The 24697-nt window shown below is 42.9% G+C and overlaps 2 protein-coding genes across 4 annotated transcripts in view; both read right to left on the minus strand.

Annotated features, from left to right (window-relative positions):
* Positions 1–6697, minus strand: part of zmp:0000001236 (mastermind-like protein 2) — a 41875-nt gene extending 35178 nt beyond the window's left edge. Inside the window, exon 1 of the mRNA XM_044032628.1 lies at positions 5646–6697. Coding sequence (XP_043888563.1) covers positions 5646–6059 — 414 coding nt within the window. The 5' untranslated portion in view covers positions 6060–6697. The remainder of the gene's footprint in view (positions 1–5645) is intronic.
* A 3146-nt stretch (positions 6698–9843) lies between these two features.
* Positions 9844–24697, minus strand: part of gab2 (GRB2-associated binding protein 2) — a 42068-nt gene continuing 27214 nt past the window's right edge. For 2 of the 3 annotated variants that reach the window (XM_044031739.1, XM_044031741.1), the window contains exons 3-10: positions 18367–18595; positions 16179–16771; positions 15353–15450; positions 14886–15165; positions 14053–14143; positions 13815–13917; positions 13561–13683; positions 9844–12544 (exon numbers count right to left, since the gene is read on the minus strand). In XM_044031739.1, coding sequence (XP_043887674.1) covers positions 12401–12544; positions 13561–13683; positions 13815–13917; positions 14053–14143; positions 14886–15165; positions 15353–15450; positions 16179–16771; positions 18367–18595 — 1661 coding nt within the window. In that variant the 3' untranslated portion in view covers positions 9844–12400. The remainder of the gene's footprint in view (positions 12545–13560; positions 13684–13814; positions 13918–14052; positions 14144–14885; positions 15166–15352; positions 15451–16178; positions 16772–18366; positions 18596–24697) is intronic. The other variant, XM_044031740.1, reaches the window with a different exon arrangement.

The following is a 24697-nucleotide window of genomic DNA, read 5'->3' on the forward strand; positions in this document are numbered from 1 at the left end:
CAAATTCAGAATCAACACACTGTCCAAACAGATGTCCGACAGAGGCTGGAACTTCCTGGAAACGGACGAGCAGCAGCATTAGTCCGCTGTGTGTGACATTAACCTACCGTGCACCGCTTCCTTGTAGACAGGCCATGCTTACGAACATCTCGTTTAATTTATGAACTGTCCTTGGATTATTTCGGTAAATCTGCCTGATGTGAATGAGAAAAAAGCTGTTAGTTTTCTCTGGGTGATACGTAAGTATAATTTATTCTGTTTATGTGGTGTAATACGGTAATGTAATGAAGCAATCCAGCCTAAAGTTGTTTTCATATAACAGACGACATGTTTTTATTTTATCCCACACCAAACTATACACTATACTAATGTGCAGAATTGGATTGTAGCTGCAACCACATGTCGGAATTAAGAATAAAACCAAAAAGAAGGAGGAGATTATCAAATGGCTGCAATATGTGGAACCCCTGTCTTAATGTCTTTTAATCAGAGTCCTCACACAGCCGCAGTCAACACAATGAGACAAGCTTAATCACATTAGGCTTACAGTGTAGTCGTGCAGTCAATAAACAGAACCCACAGCCCTCCTGTTCCTCACTAAAGGGGACTTAAAGTAATTCAGCATTCAGAGCAGCTGACAGCCAGCGATCCCGGAAAAGAAAAACTTCAGCCATCCCATAACAACATGGAAGCGATCTGTGGGCTGAACATGGATCCGTACTGCATCCACACAGCCGGGTAAAGCTGTGGGCTTCACTGTGGGTGGCCCCCACGGACCTGGGCTAATTGTTTCACATCACAGCCGAGCCGGGCTGAGCTCAGACCACCGGCAGCTCTGATTCAGGCGGTTCAACAGCCAAACAGGGGATGCCAGGAAACACTTACTGTGCACACCCAAGCCCACACTCACACAGGCACGCACACACACATTTACACACCATCATACATGACCACAGGAGAGAACAAGGAATTTCTTTTTCTCCGTGCTGTTTAGGCTGTCAATCTACTACTGGCCATTGATAATAAACCACTGATCACGAGTAAAAGTGTCACACAAAAATCCCGCTTTTAAAGCTCAATGTAGTAACTTTCTAAAAACATAAACACTTTATTAAACACACATTAGGCCTAAATTTTGTATTCCTTGTTTCCTTCCTGTTAATCATCTTCCCCCACCCGTCCGATTTGTCTTGTGACCTTCTGTGGAAGAGGTACCGAGGCCACGGTGAGTGAGGTCATCTCATCTTTTATTAAAAGTTCAACTGATAAGTGCGTAGCGTAGTGTCCAACCCACTGTAAGAACAGCGCTGGCTCAGGAAGCTAAATTTCCCATCATTCATTTTCTCTGATGGCAACATATGTGTACATATATATATATATATATATAAAAACAATGTTTCAGCCTGGAACCAGGTTTGACCGGCTACGACATTAATCATAGACAAGGTGTAGACCATGTAGACAAATGGTCAGCTCATCAGGAAACACTGCAGAAGCAAAGATAACAAGCCATTTATCAGGAGCAATGAAAGTTACATAACATGCGGGGCAGTGGGTCCCCAGAACCAGGATTGAGGAACCTTTTTGTAGACTATTATTCTAAGAGTAGACGAAGAATTACACATCCCATGAACCATGGCAACTTATAGCTATTCTCCTCATGATCTCTGTTTTGAAAATGAGTGGGATTTTTACACTCGTCTTTTTCTTTTTTTTGCTCTATTGCTCTAAATTAATCCATGAAACATGAGAGTATTTTGGCATTGAGACACTATCGAGCAGCTCACACTCAAGAGTTACGGGAAATAAAATTAGGGGTGGGTGGGTTCATGAGTGTGTGTGTGTGTGTGGGGGTTAGCTACAGTCAAACTGGGGACATTGCAGTTATGTGGTTTGTACACCATGATTCTCCGGCTTTGAAACAGAGCGGCTGCCGTGTGGATGACACATAGATTCACAAGTTTGGGGGGGGGTGGGGGCAACAGACTAACACATCAGCATACAGAGTACTTTCGAGCACATGCTACTCCAGGCCTACAGTTCCCAGATCTGTCACTTAGAACGAGACTGGGAAATAACAAAAATCCGCCGAGTGCACACAGGACTGTTAATCACCGCGCATCCCCTGCCTACTGCTTTTTTCAAGGCCTGTTTGACTTTAAGTAAACACGCACACAGGAAATGTATTCAGTGGCTCTAAACATTTATATGGGGGCCTTGTGCTTCAAACCGTTTCACGGCCAGCACATCTTTCAAGAAGGTGCTTAGCGAGCCATTTGTTAAACGCATGATAATAGGGCATGACAATGCACGGCGCGTCGCATGCAGCGAGGCTATATCAGGGTTACTGGATGTTTGTCAGACACTGTAATATGGCGGCTGCATCCTCATCTGATGAAATTGAACGTCTCTTTATTGTAACACGGGGCTAACGTTTTCTAAGCTCTATTCTGTGACCTATATTTCTACGATGAACACATTCTGCTGCAGGTACAAGTGCAAAAGGGAAAGACTGAGGGAAAAATCTAATATGGAATATCCAAAAAAAGCTTTTGATGAGTCCGTGCAAGTATTAAGGAAAATTACTTCATGAGTCGTTGGATAAGTAAGCGCTCATCTCTACTTCTTTCTCCATTTCTCCAGTTTCATCTAAGAGAATATCCTTTGTTAATCTGTACTCAATGAGCATCGTTGTTAAGTGCTGCTCACTCTGCACTCCCAGCCGGTCATAATCCATTGTGTTGTTTGCCCTTCGCTTGGTGTACATTTCCATTGCAAAAATTCCAATGTGAACAGTCAATAACATGCACAGATGTGGCCATTGTGGAAGCCCCACTTTTTAATTCAGAGGAATGCAGTATGGTGAATTACAGCTGCACCCCGGGAAATATACGAGACAAACATTTCACAGTCTTTACAAAAAAACATCTTTGAAGAATCTGATTGGAGTTTTAAGTTTTAAAATAAATGTAATAAATACAGTAGCTCTCCGCGTGTAGTACTTAAGAACTGGATGGATCCAGTGCAATTGCATGAAATGGGATTTCTGCAGCTGCTGCTGTTCTGCTGCACAGAATCATCATGAGTCGCAAAAAAAAAAAACATATTAACCTCAGGGTTGATATAAACATGTACGCCAGGACTTCATTTCCTCCACAAGATCTTGCTGCACTCATCAGTTTTGTGTAGCGCACACTACTCCCGAGTCAACATCAGTAAAAATGAAACAGTACATGATAATGATGTTCCCTGACCTCTTTTAGACAGTAAGTATAATCCATGCTGTTGTTGTCTCTTGCCCCCCCATCATGTTCCACAGCTGTACTATACCTAACGGCACGGAAACTAAAGATGTCATGAGCTATAAAGCTAAACTGCACTTTATATTAGCCCCATAAGTCATGGAAAATGTACTTGTCTCACATGTTCAAAGTCTCGATTGTGGTTTAAACCAGTGTATCCCATGCCCAGCTCCGGCAATGACACAAAATGAACTGACAGAACAATCATTGCTGCCCTTTTATGGCCATAGTGGAAAAAAAATATTACACTGTTTATTTTTCCATTCGACATCTCGAGCAAATCTGGTGCAGGAACATCTGCAATCTTTCACCCTTCTGACATTATAGTGAAACCCTGCTTGGGAAATAATTCATATGCTGAACTCCCTCATGCCCAATGAAAGAAAACAACAAAATAAATCTCCCCTCTCACCGACCGTGCCCTTAATATATGCTGTACAGGAAGTCAGCCCTATCAGCACGAGCAGAGGAACATGCAAACTAGGCAGTCCTTTATTCTCAATCTACTCCACTCGGGGGGAATCTCTGAATGTACAAAACGAGCACTGAAACTACTCGGAATAAAGACACACTAGGCTTTACTTAACACAGGATGTGTCAGGAACAAAAACCTCCATTGTGAAGAAGCAAAAATACCATCAGCTGAATTATCTATATCCCTGCTATCTCTGCAAAATGAGATGACAAAGCTGATTGATTAAAAAAAAAAAACAAGCCACAGAAACACATCTACATCCATTTTTTTTTGGATCAGTTTGCAGAGTAGAGACGTTGACATGGTTTGAAGCAAATGCAAAACATCCCCGTGACCCAATGACCCCAAAACCATTTCCTCTGAATGGATTGCTTTGCAAACAACAGTCTGTGATAGAGTATCATCCCATCTACTTAAAGCCGAGGGCCACTTTAATCAGCAGAATCAGAAAACCAGAGTTTACTCACTCACTCTCTCTCGCTCTTTTTTACTCTTGCTTTTTTCTATGCATCCTGCCTGCTGTGACACTCAGGAATCTGGATTTGGCTGTGACATGATTACGTGACTCTAACACTTTGAGGATTTTGTGTAGAATAAGCTTAAGTATATAACAAAAAAAATGCCTGTGACCTCTCATCATCATCATCCTCTTCATTAGGGGTGTTGCAAAAGCAGCAATTGCATGGGGCGCCAAGCTGAGAGGGGCCCCCTGAGAACAAAACAACCAAGAACTCTAAGATGGTTTCAGATCTGCCCGGACATTCATAGAAGTCACTCATCCGCCAGCGCCTGAGTGAAATTTGGGGATTTCAGACGTTCTCCTGCTGTTGTGAACAAGTCTCACACAGACAAACGCCCGCTGCATTCACATGTCAACTGTTTCACTACGTTAACCCCAGAAAATGTTCACACACAGTTTTCCAGACATTTTAGTTTATGTCAGAAAACAGCCTTAGTCCACAAAACCAACATTTTAGTTAAACTCAAGATCACTAACTGGTGTGCAATATAATAAATTCTAATACTTCTAATTATTAAACTCAAATGCTAACAAGAGCTAATTTGTAGGTAGATTAACTTTTTGTCTAAACTATTATTTAAAAGTCCAGTGTGTAACATTTGGCCGGTTTATTGGCAGAAATTGAATATACTTTGCACAAGTATAGTAGTACAGTATAGTATAAAGCATTGTTTGGTCTTCCTATAGCCTTAGCATTAGCCTTTTATATGTACTTTAGGCCCTTGCTTTATGGAGGCAACCATCTTGTGTTGCTACGTTTCCAAAGCAGCCCAGATGGACAAAAACTTTGAAGCAAAAATCTTTGTAAGCAAATGAAAATGTGACGTCCGTTCGTTATGGTACATATTTTTTGGCGTTTCCATTAGGAATAGTACCAAAATAACTGCCCCAACCATTTTCATTTTTCAGTACCCTTCCCTTGGCGTACCACAGTAATGGTACAGTACAATTTGCTGATTGGGCGACAGAAAGGTGTCACTACCTTGCGACCGGTGTTTATTCAACGCCCGCCATCTATTCTCATACATGTGTCGCGTTCAATGTCGTTGTTGGCGCACCAGCACAAGGTCACACTACGTATCTCGCTGACACAGCCATCGGGCACAGCCCAGACCCCGCCTACCAAGTAAAGGTGCTGTTTTGTGGGCTTTAGCGTACCATACTCTACCACGATGGCCACACATCTTTAGATATTACCAATTCTTACACACTTTAATATAAGTTACAACTTTACATTTTGAGATGGCATAATCGCACATCATGCTGGGGCCTCATGTCCCTTTTGCTTGTGGCCACACAATCCCTTGAAACGCCCCTGATCACGATCGTCATTAATAAAATAACTCACCGCTATGCGCGTGGAAATCTTCTGCTCGCCGTCGGCGCCCTTCAGTTCCCCGTTGGACCTGCTGTACTCTGGAGGTTGCTGCTGGTTCGCCCCACGTCCGCCCTTTGACTTGCGGGTCCCGGGCCCCTGGTGGACTATGTTGAGCAGGTGAAGCGTACTTTCGTGCTCCCGGTCCGAGCTCTCGGCCTGACCCCTCTGGTAGCGGTTCTCGCAGGTGGAGTGGTGCCGCCTGCACAGCTCAATGCGGGCGCGGAGTCGCTCCACGATGGCGTTGTGCAGCTGTGGCACCGCGGAGCCCCTGGTTGGGGCCACCACGGGCCCACTGGCGACCCCACCGGGCATGGCTCCTAAACCTACACCCAACATGGGTACGAAGGGGCCTGAAGCAGACTGAGCGGGGGTCGCTTCTCCCATGCCCGGCCAAGTTTAGTGAGTGAGGTCCACGGAGCTGATAATGGACCACAGTATTTAAGGGCATGGAAGAAAACAGTGCGTATGGAAGCGACTATGAAACCATGTGGGATCAAAATATCTACAAGCTCAGTGGAGACAGAAGTGATGCTGTGCTAACAATTATCTCATCAAACTGATAAATATTGTTATTATAATAATAAATATTTTACTATAAAGTAAAACGAATAAAGTCAATTATAAGGGAATAAAAGAGTCCTAGTGTAACAGAACTATACTAGTGATTTCTTCCTCTGGAGTGTTATTATAGTATTTAATTAGAGTAATAACCATTAAAAGGGCAATAATTTGCAAACATGAAACTCACAGCTGGATTAGACTCCACTCCTCCTTCTAACAACTCGACCTCTGCTCACAGATTAATTAAATTCAACACGAAGCCCTCACTTCATTGTATCCCATTTTCTTTAAGCGTACTTTCCCTCCAATGTGCCATTAAAGCAGTCATTAAACAGCACCGCAGCCAGCGGAGAATACAAAGTAGAGGAATGTACAAACACACAGAACCTCTCGAAACTTCAAGACTCACGGCATTTTCTCTTTTTTTCTTTCTCCCTCTCTCTCTCTCTCTCTGTCTGTGAGGAAATTAGTCCTTTTCTGTCTTTTCTGTGTGCGTGCGTTTTTCTGTTTCCATCCACACAAAAAAGAAGAAGAAGAAGAAGCTGGTTACAAAATCACAAGTCCAAAAAGAAAAACAAGCGGACGCACCAGAGACGCGAGGAGACGTTACAGAAAGCGATTGCGATCCGTCTGAAATAGTCCACTGACAATCGTTTGTCCGTGTGGTGCACCGAGGCAATAGCGGAGCCACTACACACAGACCCTCATTGTATGAACATTCCTCTTTTGACATGAGACACTGCTGTGGACGGAAGCTGCTGCCAAGCGCGCCCTCTGGTGGCGCGACGGGGGAACTGCGGAGGCTTCTGCTGACGATCCGATTTATAATGCTTTTAAATGGGAAACTCGATCTGGATGTTGCATGTGCACAGGACGAGGTGAAGTCACGTGGTTCGTCACCTTCTCGTCGTGACGTGGAGTATGGAGATCCATTTACAGTGGAGAGAGTATGGAATTAGTTTTGCCGATGCAGGCTTATTTGTAACGCAATTTTAATTTCTAATGAGGAGACAGTCTCACAGTAATGTCATGTTATTTCCAAAGTAGTGTTCATGTTGGTTATGAGGTGATAATGTTACAGTAAATCTCAATAATAATAGTCACAATGTGTTAATCGGAGAATATTAACCCAGGATTGTTGTGTTTTGTAAAACTTTTATGTCATGTTGTCATTTTTTTAAATGTTGTAGTGTGGTGAACAAATTTGCTGAATTTGTTTCCCCGTCGTTTATTTTTTCATAAATGTGTTGTTGTTTTTTCAATAATGTGCAGAATCAGTTTATATCAATAAAGTATAAACAGCAATATAAAATACAAATAGTTGTGACAAGATGGTGAATGTGTCACGAAGGTTCTCCACACTAGTGTGATGTAGGTTGTCAAGCATGACAGGGATCATGTCAGGAAAAGGAAAACCTAAATATTAGACCTGGTCTTTTACTTTACTGATTTGATAGAGACTATGGTCATGACAAGATTGATCAGTGAGGGAATTTACTGGTGCATTCATTTACCACTTTCTTATACTTGGGTGCCAATCCTAGCTGACACAGTTGACACAGCTAGACCGGTCTAGCTGACAGTCCAGTCCATCACAGGTCCACGTAGAGAAAAACAACCATCCACCTATGGTCAACCTGGAGAAAACCCACACAGAGGCCCTTGTTCTGACCGGGTCGTGAACCTGGGTCTTCTCACAGAAAACCACTACACCAACCGTTTACTCTTTTCATTAATTATGAATTCATTAAGTGAATGACTTATATGAATAATAATAAAGGCATCATGACACACCTTTAACTGATGAAGGCTCGGTCAGGGTTGATCAGGCACTGAAGTGCATCTTGTAGCCAAATGGCCTCGGGTTTTATGATCATTTTAGAGTTTTCCATCCTGTTTGGATTATACAGTAAATATAAGGGAAACCTTTTTTCTTCTTTCATCAAATACTGCGTCGCTTCTAAACTTCAGTGTAGAATATGTCACAGAGGTCACAAAGTTGTTTCCGTTTGGTATGCTGGCCTATGTTGTCTCTAGAAGAACAGCTATAGATACATGCATGTAATTTGAACAATTTAAATTGAACACAGCACAGCCTAAAACTATATAACTGTTGTCCACAGGAGATTACACTGTGAGATTTTGCCTTAAAGATATAATTAACATAGGGAAAAAAAACTTATATTATTATCTTTTAAGATCGTCTTATATACAGTAGATTTACACATATACTTATCCCAAACATGCCACAAAAACAGCTCCACCTGAGTGCACACTGACACCCTAAAATGTGACAAAAGGTGACTTCCCTTTCATACCCGTGTTCTCCCACTAATTCAGTGACACAGACTTGATGATGATTGAACAACAGGCTCGTGCTGCACGTGTGTCGCAGACTTACCCTCCAGGAAGACGCGTGGTTCCGCCAGTGCATAAGAAGATTTAGGCTACAACCACAGAGAGACAATGAAGACAATCACACTGACAGTCAGAATGTGGATGCAAGTTGTTTTTTTTGCAAAGCAGGAAGAAAGTGTAGCACTGTAAGTGGGGCGATCATGTCAACAGTGAGAAACAACTCCAGTCCAGTGGTGCAAAAACCTCTAGTGCTTCACTTTTAAAAAAAAAGAAATAATCAAAACAATTATGTAATTGAGGTGTTTTGACACGGCGAAGAAAGATCGGCCATTGTGGTCATTTTCAAAACTGCTGACTCTGCAGTTACGGCACAATCTCTAACCACACACCGACGACCTCTGTGACCTGGAAATGGAACTGAGACCCACCTGTCAGACAGAACCACAGGAGCAGCTTTCCTGGTTACTATTCATCTTTGATCGTCATTGTGAACACAGCACTGACAATGCTCTGCAGACATTTTGGGATGTTTTGTAGGGAGGGTATTTAAATCCTCTGGTAAATAGAGAAGCTGCTGTACTGTATGTACAGTATAATTCTGCCTGAATCTATATGTTGCACATGCGAGGCCTCGGAAACATGAACCTACACAAATTAAATTTGGAGGTTCGTCCCCATGGGCGGCGCTGACGGACACCAGGATGATTCTTTTTTCGCTGCTGCTCGCAGGAGCAGATCAATATGTGCACGGTCAATACTGCCCATTGTTTGGTCAGCCACTGGTATCAGTGTCACTGTTATCCACGAGAACGGAAGGTTAAAGTAAAGAAAGGTTATTTTCACTTTACTTTTTTTCATTATTATTTAGCTGCCCTATCCATTTGGTCAGTTAGTCATTAAAGTCTTTTTAAGGAAGTTGACTAGGAACGCGATTAGTCATTTTCAGCTTTGGGGAAGTGATGATGAGCTAGTCATTGGTCACTACAGGAAAACAGCAGTCATACATTGAAATGCAGCAGCAGTAAATAAATATGTAAAGAAATCCTTAGTTTTAAGCATAATATATACTATGAACTTCTCAGAATTCTTAAACTAAAGCACCAATAACGTGTCATGTCACACAAATGGATGCAGCTGCTCTCCTACTCAACAGGGGGCAGCAGATATTAAACTCCAGCACATGACAGGACCAATTCCAAACCTGCGGGTGAGTGATGAAGTATTTTAAGAGGGCAATTTAACATCAGTCTTTCTCTTCTTGATTTATTCTACGTCCACAGTTTAAATCTACCATAATACAGGAATAAGAAAACCTTGTATTCGTTTGAATCCCAAGTTAACTGTACCACATCATCATCATCATCATCATCATCATCACACTGGCATCATTGGTCATATTGCTTTACAAAATCAAGACAGTTTTGCTTGCATACATCAGTGTTAGTAGAGAGAACGTTTCCTTGTTGTGTTTTTCGTCTTTTTCTTTTTTTCCTTTTTTACAATAATCAAGTCCAAAAAAACCCAAAAACAACGCACAATAAATTAATAAATTAAAACACGAGCAATCGGCAAAAACGCTTTACAGTAGTAGCAATAAAAGTGGTTAAAAAAAACAAAAAAAACAAACAAACTGATGTCTACTAGTACAGTACGTCAACCCAGTGACAGTCTGACAGTAGATCTGAGCAGTGTTTTCAGTGTCGCCCAGTCAGGCTGTCATTTAACATACTACAATTCACAAACTACTACAACACAGACACAGCTCTTCTGCACACGACGTCGCAGTCTCTCCCTCTAGATAATAAATTACACATCTATTTTACTTCAGAGTCTAACAGGGAGACAGGCTTTTTTCTTCAGTCTTCTCTTTCCTCTTTTCGATTCCTGCTCTTTTGTGATTTATAATCACAGTTCACCCACAGAAGGGCTTTGCCAGTGCAACTCAAACTGCCATGCTCCCCGTTTCATGTACAGATCATTAAAAAAACAATAAAAATGGGAGTTTTAAAAGAAATAAAACAGATGTAGAAACAAAACAGCTTCATTTAGCCTGCCCCGTTTCTTAGGAATACCACGTTCTTACAACCTATCCGTAAAAAGTAACGATAAAAATAATACAAAAGCAGTAAAAATGGTAGAAAAAACATTAAGAAGAAAATCTTAATGAAATTATTAATAATATCATCGTGCACTGCGCGGCCACGCGACTCAGATTCACCCTTCAGTGGTTCCAGCCCACAATGAAATACTGGACTTAAGTTGAACTACAAACGTCATCATTCATTTGTCCTAAAAAAACAACAACAACAATATGGCTCTTCCTTGAATAATATGGCAAATAATGAAATTTCATCAAGGCAAACTTTGAAAATCTTCAGTGAAATGAAAATATAAGGCAAATCGCACAAGGTTAGGAGTTCAGGGAGTGGAGACAACATCCTCTCCCGCCGTTGTTTTTACATACTGTAACAAAACGATCACTGGCAAATCTTCATCTTCGTCTCAGTGCACTTTTTTTCCCTGTCTCACACAAGTGCATCAAACAGCCGACGAGATGTGCTGCAAATATGTCGTTCTATTAATAATTTACACAGAGGAAACAATTACTCTTCAGAGATGGAGCTGCAGGGGGAGTGTGTGTGTGTGTGTGTGTGTGTGTGGTATAGTATATCAACGCCCGGAGACATAAATCAGCGACTGGTTGAAATCTGGTAAACATAAATATGCTACTCTCCTCCTCCTACTTGGGCATTTTATTTATGGTCTCGAGAGGGAGGCAAAAGACGGAGAAATGGAGATATTTATATTTACTTTCCTCCGACTCAATCATCGCCTCGGTCAGTGCACGTTTGAAATGAAATGTTTTAAAATCTCAACCTACATAGACACACAAGATATTTCTTGTTTTTTTCTTTTTTCATTCTGTACATTTACAGACTTTGTACCTGCATCATCCAGCCTGACAGCTTTTAAATATGTTTGGGCCTCATACTTAACTGAAAGTGAAGCAACAGTCATGCACCGTTATCATTAGAGCTTCTGACACGGACTCTTTATATCGCTGTAACCCCCCACACACACACACACACACACACACACACTGTTCCTCCTCCTCCTCTTACCAGACATGCACTGCTAAGCTGAAATGATTGCCCGCGGTGAAAATAATCTCCTTGCTGCTTCTGCACGACTCAGCACAAATGATAGATTGAAGTGGCGAGAGAGAGAGAGAGAGAGAGAGAGAGAGAGAGAGAGAGAGAGAGAGAGAGAGAGAGAGAGAGAGAGAGAGAGAGAGAGAGAGTGCCTGCATGCCAAAAACTGGAGTGCATCCTGGCATTCCTGAGACCAGCAAGCGCACTATTACAGTATATTGAAATGGTTATCGACCAGTTACCGTGTTAAACAGCAGCGATTGAGTAAAATTACCTGCTAAACTCCGAAAAAACAGTTGCAAAAGGGGGATGGGAGGGTGGGGGGGTGAGGGTGGTGGCCCAGCTTTGATGAACAACCTGTAATTTATAAAAGGACTGATTGATAAGTAAGGATGATATACGTACACGTTAATGTCCATACACTGTCACATAACAGTCTGTGTGAAGAGCTCGGGGTTCGGCTCGGCGTGCTTCACCTACACGGCCTGATATTCTGTACGTTAACAGTGCGCCGCAGTAGTAACCATCACAGAGAAGAGGCGCAGGATAATTAATGGCTTTTTGTCCAATAGTCTCGGGCTTAAACAAGCCCGACCGGTATTCATGGTAATAATAGTTAAGATTGGAAACATTTTATTTTTGTACAGGTCAGTGTCAGGACTTGACCCCCTTGGCTGTTTCTGTTGACTGCCGCACGTCGGTCCACTCCTGCATGGTGCTCTGCAGCGCCTGGGTCTTCTCCTTGTCCACCTGCACGTAGTCCACCTTCTCGTCAGAGGTCACGGAGGACGTGGACGGCTGTGGAATGAGAAATAAGGCAGTGAGTGTGAGTCTGGCCTGAAGGTGCGGCGCATGGTGAGGGGAAAAAGAAAAGTGCTGCAGCAAATTAAAGGTACAGTCGGCAGGGTTTGTTTTGAATACTATGGATTAATGATTCCATAAATTAATTTAAGATGAGTTTAATCTAAAATGTACACCTGGAAAGCAGATGCCATTGTAAACAGGACGTTGATTCTCTCCACTGTGGTTGAACAGTAGTGAAGAGTGAAAACTAACAAGGATTTCTTACACAGCACAGATGAGCTGAGTTGCAGCAGATAAGAAAAACCAATAGAGAAGTGAAAGCCAGTAACGGCAGAATCATTTCTAAAGGTCTCTGTTGTTGTTTTATTGCTGAAATGCAGCCCTGGAGTCATCAAAATGAAAACAGAGCCAGCAGCAGCAGCATTTTCAAACATCTCAGTTTTTGGAGCTGTGAAACAGCATTTGTACTGTACGTGGCATCATTTATACATTTCTAAGTCAAAAGTGAGTGTTATAGATGTGAAGGCGTAAAAAAGCTGATAAAATTTAAAGGAATACTTAGCCAATTTGCATTTATCATTAGTAGCCATTTTGTTTTACTAGAATCGAAATATATCTTTATTCTTTTTTTTTTTTTGACACGTGCCCACCAGTGACACTTGGTCAAAGCCTTGAAACTGCACAGGTACGCTAACAGAACCAAGTGTCACTGGTGGGCACGTGCCAAGCACAATTTTTCAAAGATACTTTCCCTATTCTAGTAAAATAAAGCTAAATGCAAATCGGTGAAGTATTACTTTAAGTCTAAAAGACAGTCAGGCAGTGAACACAATACAGACGTTGCCTTGGATCATTTGTCACGTATGAAACCAGTGTGTCCATCTGTGCTCATCTGATGAGACAGAGACTGACATGACAATCCCAAAATATGATATTATTCATCTGCAAATGAAACCCAACAATCAACTATTTTCCCTCAAGATTTAAGCCAAGAAAAATCATCGGTTTACTTTTCTGTGTGGGCTGGGTGAGCCAGGCTGGAAGTCCAGTGCTAGGTAGTCCACGTTACCACACTTTCTCTGGGCTGGGCTGCTGGTGCCACTCATAGCTGGAGAGGTAGACGCTGGGTTCTGCTAATGGAGACAGGAGGGAGGATTTACTCACACAGGGTGCAGGGAGTTGGCGTAGCATGCAAACAAGTGACTCATTAAAACAAAGAGCACAATGTGCTCTCCTGATCTCCCCTCCAGCTATTAGAACTCACCATAGCCACATAATTCTCCTCACTGTCTGCAGAGTCGGTGCTGGTGATGCTTTGTGTGGAGATGGGTCGACAATGCTGCGAGGACATGGAGTTCATAGCAGGCCTGGAGCAAAACAAGCAGGACTGTGAGTGCTTCTACCTTCTGACCTCAGGCAGAAACAAAATACAGCACCAGTGTGTGCCGTCAAACCACGTGTGTGTGTGTTAATCTGGCTTGAATGACTGATATGGGACTCACATGGGACGGATCCAGGACATGGTGACTGGACTCTTAAATGGCAGCTCGTCAATAATCCCATTGTTCTTCAAATCAAGAGGTGTTGGCTTCGCTGCGGGGAAAAACAAGCACAGGCGCACAAAACACAAAAATATTATTGTCTTTATAAAACAATCAACAATGCACACTGTCGAGGGGACGCAGGGGCAAGAATCCATCTATCCATTTATCTATAGAATAGGTGATGTAGATGTTTCCTGAACTTTTTATGTGAGGACTCACATTTTAAGGTTGACAAATCATCAAGTAATTTAAAATAAAATCTTTTTATCCAGGCTCGGGACCAGAACTAGGAGAACTCTGGATGTGGCCGCTGTGGCTCAGGGGTCCATTTCCAATAGATATATGCTTGATAAAATGAAATACAACTTCAGTAATGTGTTAATAAAACCCAGTTTGTGCCTTTAGGTGGAGTTAACAGGATATTTTAAGAGGGGAACACCTTGGGCAAATCCCCAGCCTATTGCAGGTCTAACATACGGAGACAATCATCTGCACACATGTTCACACCTACAGTTCATTTTAAGCAACAAAGAAAGTTTCCAGTTGATTTAACCCCAATCTGAATATCTTTGGACTGCGGGAGAAACCCTACACACACACACAAACACACGCCCACACACACTCACACACGCGCACACACACACACACACAACAGTGGCCTTCAGGCTGTGAGGCACCTGTGCTAACCACTGTGAAACTGTGCCACCCTAAAAGGCCAAAAATAAAGATTTCACAACATTACAACTCACTCTTTAAGTCAAGTGACAATTCTGCTGCCCCAAAAAACTTACATTTCCTGTTAGGCTTGAGGTTGCGGTTGATGGGAGGAGGTGTGACATCACTGAGACGACTGGGCCTGTGACACAGGGAGGCGCTGCTCCCCTTGCGGGCAGGTAGAGTTGCGGAGAATCCTGGGAAATCAAAGTGATGTGGCCCCGGGCTCATGGGGATGTAGATATTCTTAGGACTGTCAGCCAGGGCAGCGCTGAGTGGTGAGGAGCCAGGATTCATGGGCACATAGTTGTCATCTGAGTTGCCGCTGTCTGAGCGAGTCAGAGGGGCTTTGGTTCTCTGTTGTCAGAAAGACACAGTGGGGCACATGTGTCGTAAAAAACTCTCACAGCTCGACAACACAGGGAAAAACCGCAATACTCAACAAGAGTAAATATAGTTGGGATGAACTGTCTATCCATGCAGTGTATGATTTCACACTATCTATTTGGGAGCCGGGTGCAGTAAAAGGGAGACGGTGACTCACCAAGTAGGAGCTGAAACCGTCATTGACAGACTCCACAGACTGGCCTGAGTTGTTGAAATGGATGGGACGATGATGGCTGTTAGTTTCAAAGGAGGAGCCTGCGTGGAAAGAGGCAACGAAAGGAATAAATATTTACCACCGCTATAAACTTTAAGAGAAAAAAGAAAAAAGAAGCTCCTCAAGTGGAAAAAGTCAGATATTGTACAATGATCACTGCCACAGGAGCCGATTTGGACAAAAATGCCATTTCAGTGCATAAAATCCCGTTTCTAATAGAACAAACAGAACATGAGTGACGTTTAATTAAATGCTTCACTGCGTTATAATTAGCTCTCGCAGCACAGGTGTGTGAACAGCCTGTACCCTCACTAACAAGGGTCACAAGTCAATTCTTGCCTTTGGCTATACGAGGCCTGAGCGTGGACTTTGCAAAGCAGCGAACATCGGAAACTAAGAGGCAGTGCATTGTGTCAGCCGAGTGTTTTTTTTATTGCTCATCAGCCTGGAACCAAACATTCTGGAGAAGGCTGTATGGGCTTGAATTTCATTAGTGTCTCAACAGAACAGTGTGTGGTAGACTGGCCCCCTTTGTCTCTGCTCAGCTGCTGGTGTGAAGTCAGTAAAACGAGAGATAGCGGAAGAGGGAAAGAGTGAGGGGGGGAAAGTGGGGGGGGAGGAAAAAGGAAGTGCAGAGTCGCTGCAGCGCCGTGAGGGGACGGAGCGATCGAGTCAGGGTTGCATTTGAAAACAGGAAACAGGTGAAATTTTCAAAAGATGTGTGTTACGGCTGTGCAGCCCGGAGGAACACATTAGGAATGCAGCGTACCTCTGTGCAGCCTGATGTTCTCAACAGCAGGGAGAGTATTCCTGCGTGGGATAACCGAAACCGCAGAGGTCACCTCTCCGTTCTGACTTCCTACTGACTGGGGACTCCCCCACTGCCCCTCTGACCCCTGGCTGGGTTTAGGCGGCCTGGGAGGAGGGGCACAGGAGGACTCGGAGCTGGAGGGTGTCAAAGAATTGTGATTCTTATCAAATGTCCGTGGGATCTGGTAGAAGGAGCCAGGCGTCGTAGGGAGATCGTAATTGTCAGTTGGGCGCTCGTTGTTGTGCATGGTGGCGAGGGTGTTGCATGGCGTTTTGAAGGTGTAGACCTCCTCGTTCTCCAGCTCGGAGTCACCTAGAGCGCTGTGCGCCGGTGCCTCCGAGCTGTAACCCCGGGGGAGCACGTAACAGGCCTCCTGGGAGTCGTCATGCCCCGGTAACTGGTGCTTCCCTGGTTTAGGCAGGCTGTAGAAACCATGCAGCTGGGCACCCATGCCATTCAGACAGTGGGAAAAGCCGTGAGAGAGTTTCTGGACGGCAGAGTCGCTGCCCATAAACAGGCTGCTTCGTGTGGACTGGGAGAAACTGGCACTCCTGAAACCCAGACACACAATATGTCACATAAACCACATTATTTAAATGTTGCAAACAGATGTCAACTGTAAAGACTATGGAAAGTCATTTATTGTCATTTATTTTTTGCTATATTTAATAACTTATATATTCACATTCTTTTAACTTAGGAAAAAAAGGGGAAAACCCTGGAAATCCAAAGACTAAAGTCATCATATTGTCTTAATTCACCTCCACAAACAGCAGGGCTTAAATAGCTAAATTGCATAAGCTCCTGGGAAATTTACTTCTGGGAAGAAAACTGGATAATTTTTTCACATCAACTTGCATTTAACCATGTTTTGCCATTTTAGTGTAAAAACCCAAATATCCACTAGATGGCACTGTAGCACTTCAGGGAAAACTTCACCTCTAAAGGTCGCAGCACATTAAAAACAACAGAGCACTTCTGCTGACTGCATCACCAGAGCTTGACCACCTTTGTGCAGCAGCCGGAGCACACCTATTCCATTTCAGTCTGTTTACATCTTGGAAAAGCTGGTTTGTTTACATGTTTTCAGCATGTTAACGGGCAGTGGGGTTAGGATGGAGAGTTTGCTGTGACTTTCTCACTGTTTGTCAGCCTCCTTCGTTCATGCACCCTCCGGGGACACGCCTCATTTATTCCGCTGGCCTTGACCTTCAGAAGTACAGCAAAGCTACGGCTCAGACATTTCTGGCCAGTTAGCTGAGCAATGAGCCAACTTAGCTGCTAGATACAATATAATCAATGAGTCATTTCTTCACGTCTGTGCTAATCGCTCCCGAGACCGTGTGCATATGCATTAGCGACCCCGAAGACTTCTAATGTGTCTCGATTATAAATGTAAGGGTTCTACATGAATAATGCATCAAAGTAACACGATTAATATTGACATAGCATTTTGCTGTCTCCTCAGGATCTCAATAATCAATCAGTGATTTTTGCTCATCACTCTGCTGTGACACGAGTGAGTGAGTGCCCGGCTTTTCACGTAGATTAATTCACACCATTGGTCACTGGAGCAATTTTCATTCCGAAGTAAATCATACCCGGCCACCAGACGCCAGTCTTAATTAGCGGCGGCATGCGACACAAGCCGGCGCGCGACTGACAGATATATCTGCATGAAGCTGATGAGATGGACTGTGAGGTTTGATTGCCAGCGTCGCACCGAGGTCCAGCGCAGCAGATTTATGTGCAAATCGTGCGGCTGAGAGGGCAATTCTATCCCGGGTGAGTCCAAACCTATAGGAGTGATGAATTGCAGCCTCAACCTCACTGATCATCTACTGTACAGCCCATCTGCTGAATGGCATCATTATTACAGCTGCCTTTTGAGTCTTGGGGGGTGGTCTATGGCTGCAACTGGGGGTGAGGTGAATGTTAATGGAAACTCAGGAGTGCATTTGATGTAAACAAACAGTCCCTTCTTTGGAGCCAAGATAGGAAATGATGTGTAAAAGTCACACAGACAGTAGTTCTAACCCTTGGGGGGAGGCTTCTAAGCTGAGGAAGTGCCATCAACCTGTATGCTGACCTGCATTTACGGATAACAGGAAACTGACACAGGACGTCTGAGGGTCGTGACCCTTACCTTGCGCTCTCAGACTTCCTGCTCATGCACTGGTGGAGGAGGAGGTAGTCCTGGGGCGCACTGTTGGATAAAGAACCGTGGTGTGAGTGGCGCACAGGCACATCAAAGGTGAAGAGGACTGGCTGGCTGGAGTGGATGGGGGCAGAAGACTTGCGTTCAACAGTCAGGGGAGCCATGGAGCCGGTGACATCTGCTCCGACGGAACGTGGCATATGGTGTAACCTGCCATCTGCAGACGAGAGAAATCAGAGTTATTGATTGTTGGTAAAAAAGAAAAGGTTACTTTTCATTTTCGCGTTTTGCTACAAAAAGTAAAAAGTAAAAAGATTCAACCCTTTTTTTCACATTTTCCTTTTTCTGTTACAATCCTTAGAGTCTGAGTTTTGTAATTCATCTAAGGGGTTTTTTATGTGACCTTGCTTTGCAGGGAGTCTTGTATTCAGTAGCTCTCAGTCTGCTCTCTGATCAATAGAAAGGATGGATCTGTCTCAGGGGGAGGAGAGAAAACAGTATCCTTTTGCTTTTTTTTTTTTGGGCTGCAGGGTTTGAGTAGTCCAAGATCACGTGATTCAACTCATCCTCTGTGACTAGGGACAATGAGCTTTGTTTGATATTATTGAGCTGACCATTGTTTGGCTCAGTAGGTCTGCACAGAGGACAGCATGCACCTACAGTCTCCAAAAAAAATCTTATCGATCCTGCAGGGAAAGTGCTTTGTTACAGTTGCACAACATGCAGCGAGGAGGAAAACTGGAGTAAACGAGCAGAAAAGTAAAACATTAAAAAAAAACATAACAATTATAAAATATGCAGCAAGTAAACAGAAGAAAATAAAACACATGAGATGCATTGCGTATCCACAATATCTGCATTTAAAGACCACAAAAGAGAAATCTTCGATGAGGATACTGCACACAGACTGGGCAGGAGGCCATAATGAGGGGGTGCACACTGAGCTGTAGGAGGACTGGGTGGGCGGCCCACTGATCCATCGACCCACAGTGCTGTGTGCAAAACTAGCTGATGGAAGAAAGGGAAAAAAAAACAAAACCCAACAACTCATCCTTTGCTGAATCTAATCACTGTAACATAAATTCAGAGATTAACATTAAATGAAGCTTTAAATCACAGTTTTTATCGTCAACCTCTCATTAACTGTTTCTTTCGTCAAAAAGAAAAGACAGCAAATCTTCTCATTTTTTGAAGCTGGTACCAGTGAAATACTTTACATTAAACGATCTGAACATTGATTTGATTTATTGTAAATTTTCTTTTTCAGCTCTAATTCAAATCAGCCATTCCCTTTAAGTATAAGGCTCAGAGCACTACCAAAACAAATTTGTATCATTATAATCATCATCATAGTAGCAGCAGCAGCAGTAGTAGTAGTAGTAATAGTAGTGATGTTTGTTAATGACATAATAATAATTCACAAGAGTAAATATATTAAGTTTAAACCGATCAATTCAACGAGTTAAATTTGAATACTACGCTGACATCAGATTAGATTAGGGAAGCAAAACATCGGCAAGCAGTTAGAAATGGGCACATTTTCCAAAAACAACTTGATCTCCCCGTATCCCAGAAGCAATTTTTTATTTTGGTCTCTACAGCTGACATTAATTTTCCTTGTTATTCATTTTTTTTGGTTTATTTATTCAAGAAGGTGCTCCTCAGCAGTGGCCCTGAAGTTACCAAGAAGTTTGAGAGGTCCTGTAATGTAAATGATATCTTCCCACTGCTCCTTTTCCCTCCCTGATGCACACAGTTTCCCTCCCCCTCCTACATCATCCTCCTTTATTGGACCTTTACAAAGCATGCTCTGGGTCAATCGGCCTTCTGAGAAGAGGGCAGCATTCTGTGAGTCACGGTGTGAGCTGACCATGTCGAAGGACCGCAGCCTCGGCGGAAAACAGCAAACACGCAAATGTGGTGTGTGACCGTTTGTGTACGCATGTTGAGTGGGTGGAGGGCGGGAGGGGGCGGGGTTGGTGAGTAGGGGATATTCTGGAGGCCAGTTAGCTAAATGAGGTCACATCCATGCCTGCGGGGGGATAGGGCCTTTGCTGTGGGGTCTTCAGGCCAGTGGACATCAGTGAGATGCCCAGGCCCGAAGCCACACAGGCAGGGGAGAACACCCACCATCCACCCCGCCCCAGTGATCCTCAATTACACTATTGTTCTGAGTGATTCCACTCTCCCTAGGCTGTTTAGGCATCATCTCATTTCTCCACAAAAAGCTTTGTAAAAGCTTTCATCCACTGTGTGTGGTGAGTACTAGGCCCACGAGCATGGGTAGATATATTGATTCATCGCAGGACGTCAGTTCCTCCACTATGCCAGCGCATATGGGAAAGCACACAAGCTGAAGCACCTCACGAGTTGAAAAAAGGAAAACAGGCTAAAAACACAATCGTGTTCATTTGAATCATTAATCATCATGTGTGTACGTACGTGTGCACGGTTATTATTCCGGTGTGCTGTAAACAATTTTCTGATGAACTACTGCTTATGACATGGCGCTGTACGGGATGAAAGACGACTGGCCTGGCCTGCTGATGGAAGAGCCTGCATGGCTCATCACTGACACTAATGGGTCTGATGATATATGTCACCAGTGGGTGCAACCACAACACGGAGGAAAGAGCAGAAAATAAAACCAGCGAATCCACTGCTAATGCGCCGTGACACTTGATACAAGGCGGTGGTGAGATTGAATTATTTATCTATCATATAGTTAACGGTGATACAACGAGAAAATGTACTTTAATTGTTACATTTTTTCCCAGTTTTCACTCACAATTGATCTGAAATCAAATGCGGGGCTTAAAAGAGACAAAGTTCTTCCCACGACATTCTTCAGCTCAAAACAAACATCAGACGAGCAATGCATTAAAAGACCTCTCTGGCTGGTGAACGACATATGGCTTTTCTGGGTCAAAGAGCCCCTAAGTTCATGAGCAATCTTCCAATTATGCCCCGTAATACATCACCTACTGTCTCATCTGCTCTGTGACCATAATCTAATAGAAGCTGGCTGCTGAGGCTTAAATTAGAAACCGACCGAATCACTAAAGAACAAGAACGTCTTTGTGGGATGCTCATTTCCTCTCAGCCTGGCCAGAATTAGACGAGGACATATGATAATCTAATCTGAAATGAGATATAAAAATAGAAAAAAAACCCTGACCTATTGAATCGAAAGCATGTCTAATGGACACGTGGAGCAAACAGGAGGCGTCTGAATTTTCTCAAGACATTTTTTTTGTCGCGCGCCTTTCATCGTAGTTGCAATTGTCCCCTAAAATATTACATCAAAGATAATCAACTAACGCAGTCCACCTGACTTCAATTTGAGTAAAAGAAAGGGAGAAGAAAAAAATGAAGAAGCAATTTCCTTAATGGTTTCATAAGAGATTGTGCTTTAAAAATATTGCCTCTGAGCTGACATGGCTACTCTGCAAATTAACCTCTGATAAGTCAAGGCTCTGCATGAGGTCATCTTATGACTTATGAAGGTTTGATCCCCCGCAGGGCCAACAGCTTTGACCTTGAAAAAGGGCATCTCGTATCTACCTGTGCAACCTGAATAAAGCGCTGCAAAGGTACACGGGGAGGATATTAAAGATGGGGGTATATGCAAGCATATTTTTGGCACTATGGATCGATAATTCCACGTATAACCTTTCAGCACACATCTGAGAGCGAAAAGGACTTCTGCACCTCCTCTGAACTCTATGGCCATCTGGAGCATGACTGGAGACTAATCACAGAGAAGTCAACAGATAGAGAGGGCACTCTTTAAGATTAAGATCTTTTATTGATCCCTGTGGGGGAAATTCAGGCGATACAGGAGCCCGTATATAGGATTAAAAAAGGTGAAAAAAGAATGAGGGTTTGCTCCAGGTTCTTCAGTTTCTTCCCACAGTTCAAAAACATGTTGGACACTCAATTGACCTTACTGTAGGTGTGAGAGTTAATGGTTTTTTATCTCTATGTGAACCTGTGATAGACTGGCGACCTGTCCAGATTGTACCCCGTCTCCCCCCCCCCCATGTCAGCTGGGGTTGGCACCAGCGCCGTACTCCGACCCTCATGTGGAGGATAAAGCATCAGAAGATGAGTAATGAGAGTTTAAAAAGGATAATTAGACCGTCTAACAAAGAAATCAGATAACTAAAAAAATGCATTCTGCCTTTTAGCTGCTCTTCTACATCGCTATTTCTGCATCGTCAACAACTGCCTGTGCTGCAAAACAACCTATAAACAAACAAACAAACACAAAGACAGTTGGAAAATAAAGAATTTTCCTATCCGATATCTCATCCTTTGATTCTGAGGACATGATGCTTCTTTCACACAAAAAATCCTTGGGTAATGTGCGTGAATTGTGACGTCATGGATGTGCTGGATACAAAATGAGTCAGAGGATGAAAAACTACTATTTTGCATCATTTACTTAAGGCTTTAGGAAGATAAATATGCATCCTAGCGTTAACGCCACTGGCAAACACAAAGCAGACAAAGGCGAACGTTCCCACTGACGTCGATCAAAGCCGAAGCTGATAAAAACACGTGTGTATCCCAGAGTCATTTGACCCAAGATTGATTGAATTAAACACATTCCCACTGGCATACAAACAAACATTTGAACCTGGAATTACACAGGGTTTTTTTAACACAGAGGGAATTAGGTATTAGTATCAGGTTTGCTCATTCCCACCCAGGTAATCTGTCACATTAAGTGTGTGCATATATCAACGCTCAACAGTTGGGAGGGGCTCAAGACAGAGAGCTTTTAACATTAAATGTTGTTATTAAACGACCTGGGGATGAGACTGAACAAACAAACTATCTTTCCAACGACCCTCCCCGCTAAAGCTTTAAGTATACACATGCATTATTTGTTTTCCTCCATGCATCTGCTGGGGCAGTGGCTCTTTAAAGCAACAGTGTGTCCCAGGAGGCCACATAGTGGAGTCCATTTGCATGTGTGGTAAGAGGGGGTTGGGAGCTCTCACTCAGTGACATTACTGGATAGAGGAGATGGTAGCTGGAGCCGGGGTGGGTTAAAGAGGCAATGAGGAGAGCTGTTAGTACTGACGCTTCGCAGGAAGAGAGGAAAATGGCATCCTCGCTGTGCTGAAGTGAACAAAGATGACATGGCTGTTTCATCCTCTTAGATGATTATTAGGCAGATTGGACACACAAGATTTACAGATTGTATCTGATTGCGCGTTAGTTTCACACCACGGCGTCATGTGAGCACCACCCCTTGACCACTTTTCCACCTTAACTTGCCTTCAAAAACCCAGGACTGATCAGTCAGGGTCAGGGTCTAAAAAATAAATACATAAATAACGAACACATGCTCCTTTTTTAATGCCACAACCTCCTTGCTGCATGTTGAGGAAGAGCCGACTCCAGCTGTGAAACCGTTTGGGAGGACATTGGGAGCACCCAGGCCAAATATAAAAGGATGAATTGCTCAGACAATATGGTGAGTTATGGGAAAAAAAAAAAAAAAGGGAACAGAACTGATTTAGAAACACAGAGATGACGATGAATGTCATACTCGTGTGTTTCTTCTTTGATTCTGGACTAAACGGTTCGTCTGCAGCCTGGTCATCAGTTAATAAAGCTGGTTAAGCCACAGTTCAGAAAATGGATGGATGTTATTTGATGTCTTTATAAGGGGGATGCTCTGCAAATATCTCTGCTAATACTACACACATATGAATCACAGTAGAGTAAAAGTAATGTAGAGTGACAGAAAGACTTGCAAATTGCAAAAAAACTGAATTGAATTGCAAAAAAAAAGGATTTGGCATAAAAAAAGGAAACATCCCAGTCCATGTTGGTTGTGTCTGGAGCTGCAATTAACAATTATTTTCATAATCGATTAATCTGTCAATTATTTTCTCGATCAATCGATTAATCGCTTGGTCCATAAAATATCAGAAAACCTTAAAAGAAATGTGGATCGTGAGTCCACAAACTAAAATGATTCACTTTTAATGATCTCTTTGTTATCTAGAGCAAAGAAATGAAGAAAATACTCACATTTAAGAAGCTTAAACCATCTCGTTTTAATCATGAAAAAAGCTTCAAACCGTTTTCAGTTAATTCAGTAACTCGATTAATAATAGGTTAATCGATTCATTGTTTCAGCTGTAATGTGTAACTTAAAGATTAAACCTCATCATCATTTAAAGAATCGGGTTGATGCCATCCTAAAGAGTAACTAGGTTTCCCACCCCCTGGTTGTATGCCTTAATCTTTTTTTTTTTGTTAAAGAAATTCTATTTTCAAGAGGCCAAAAACATGCTTT

Source organism: Solea senegalensis, linkage group LG8 (assembly GCF_019176455.1).
Source record: "Solea senegalensis isolate Sse05_10M linkage group LG8, IFAPA_SoseM_1, whole genome shotgun sequence".
NCBI lineage: Eukaryota > Metazoa > Chordata > Actinopteri > Pleuronectiformes > Soleidae > Solea > Solea senegalensis.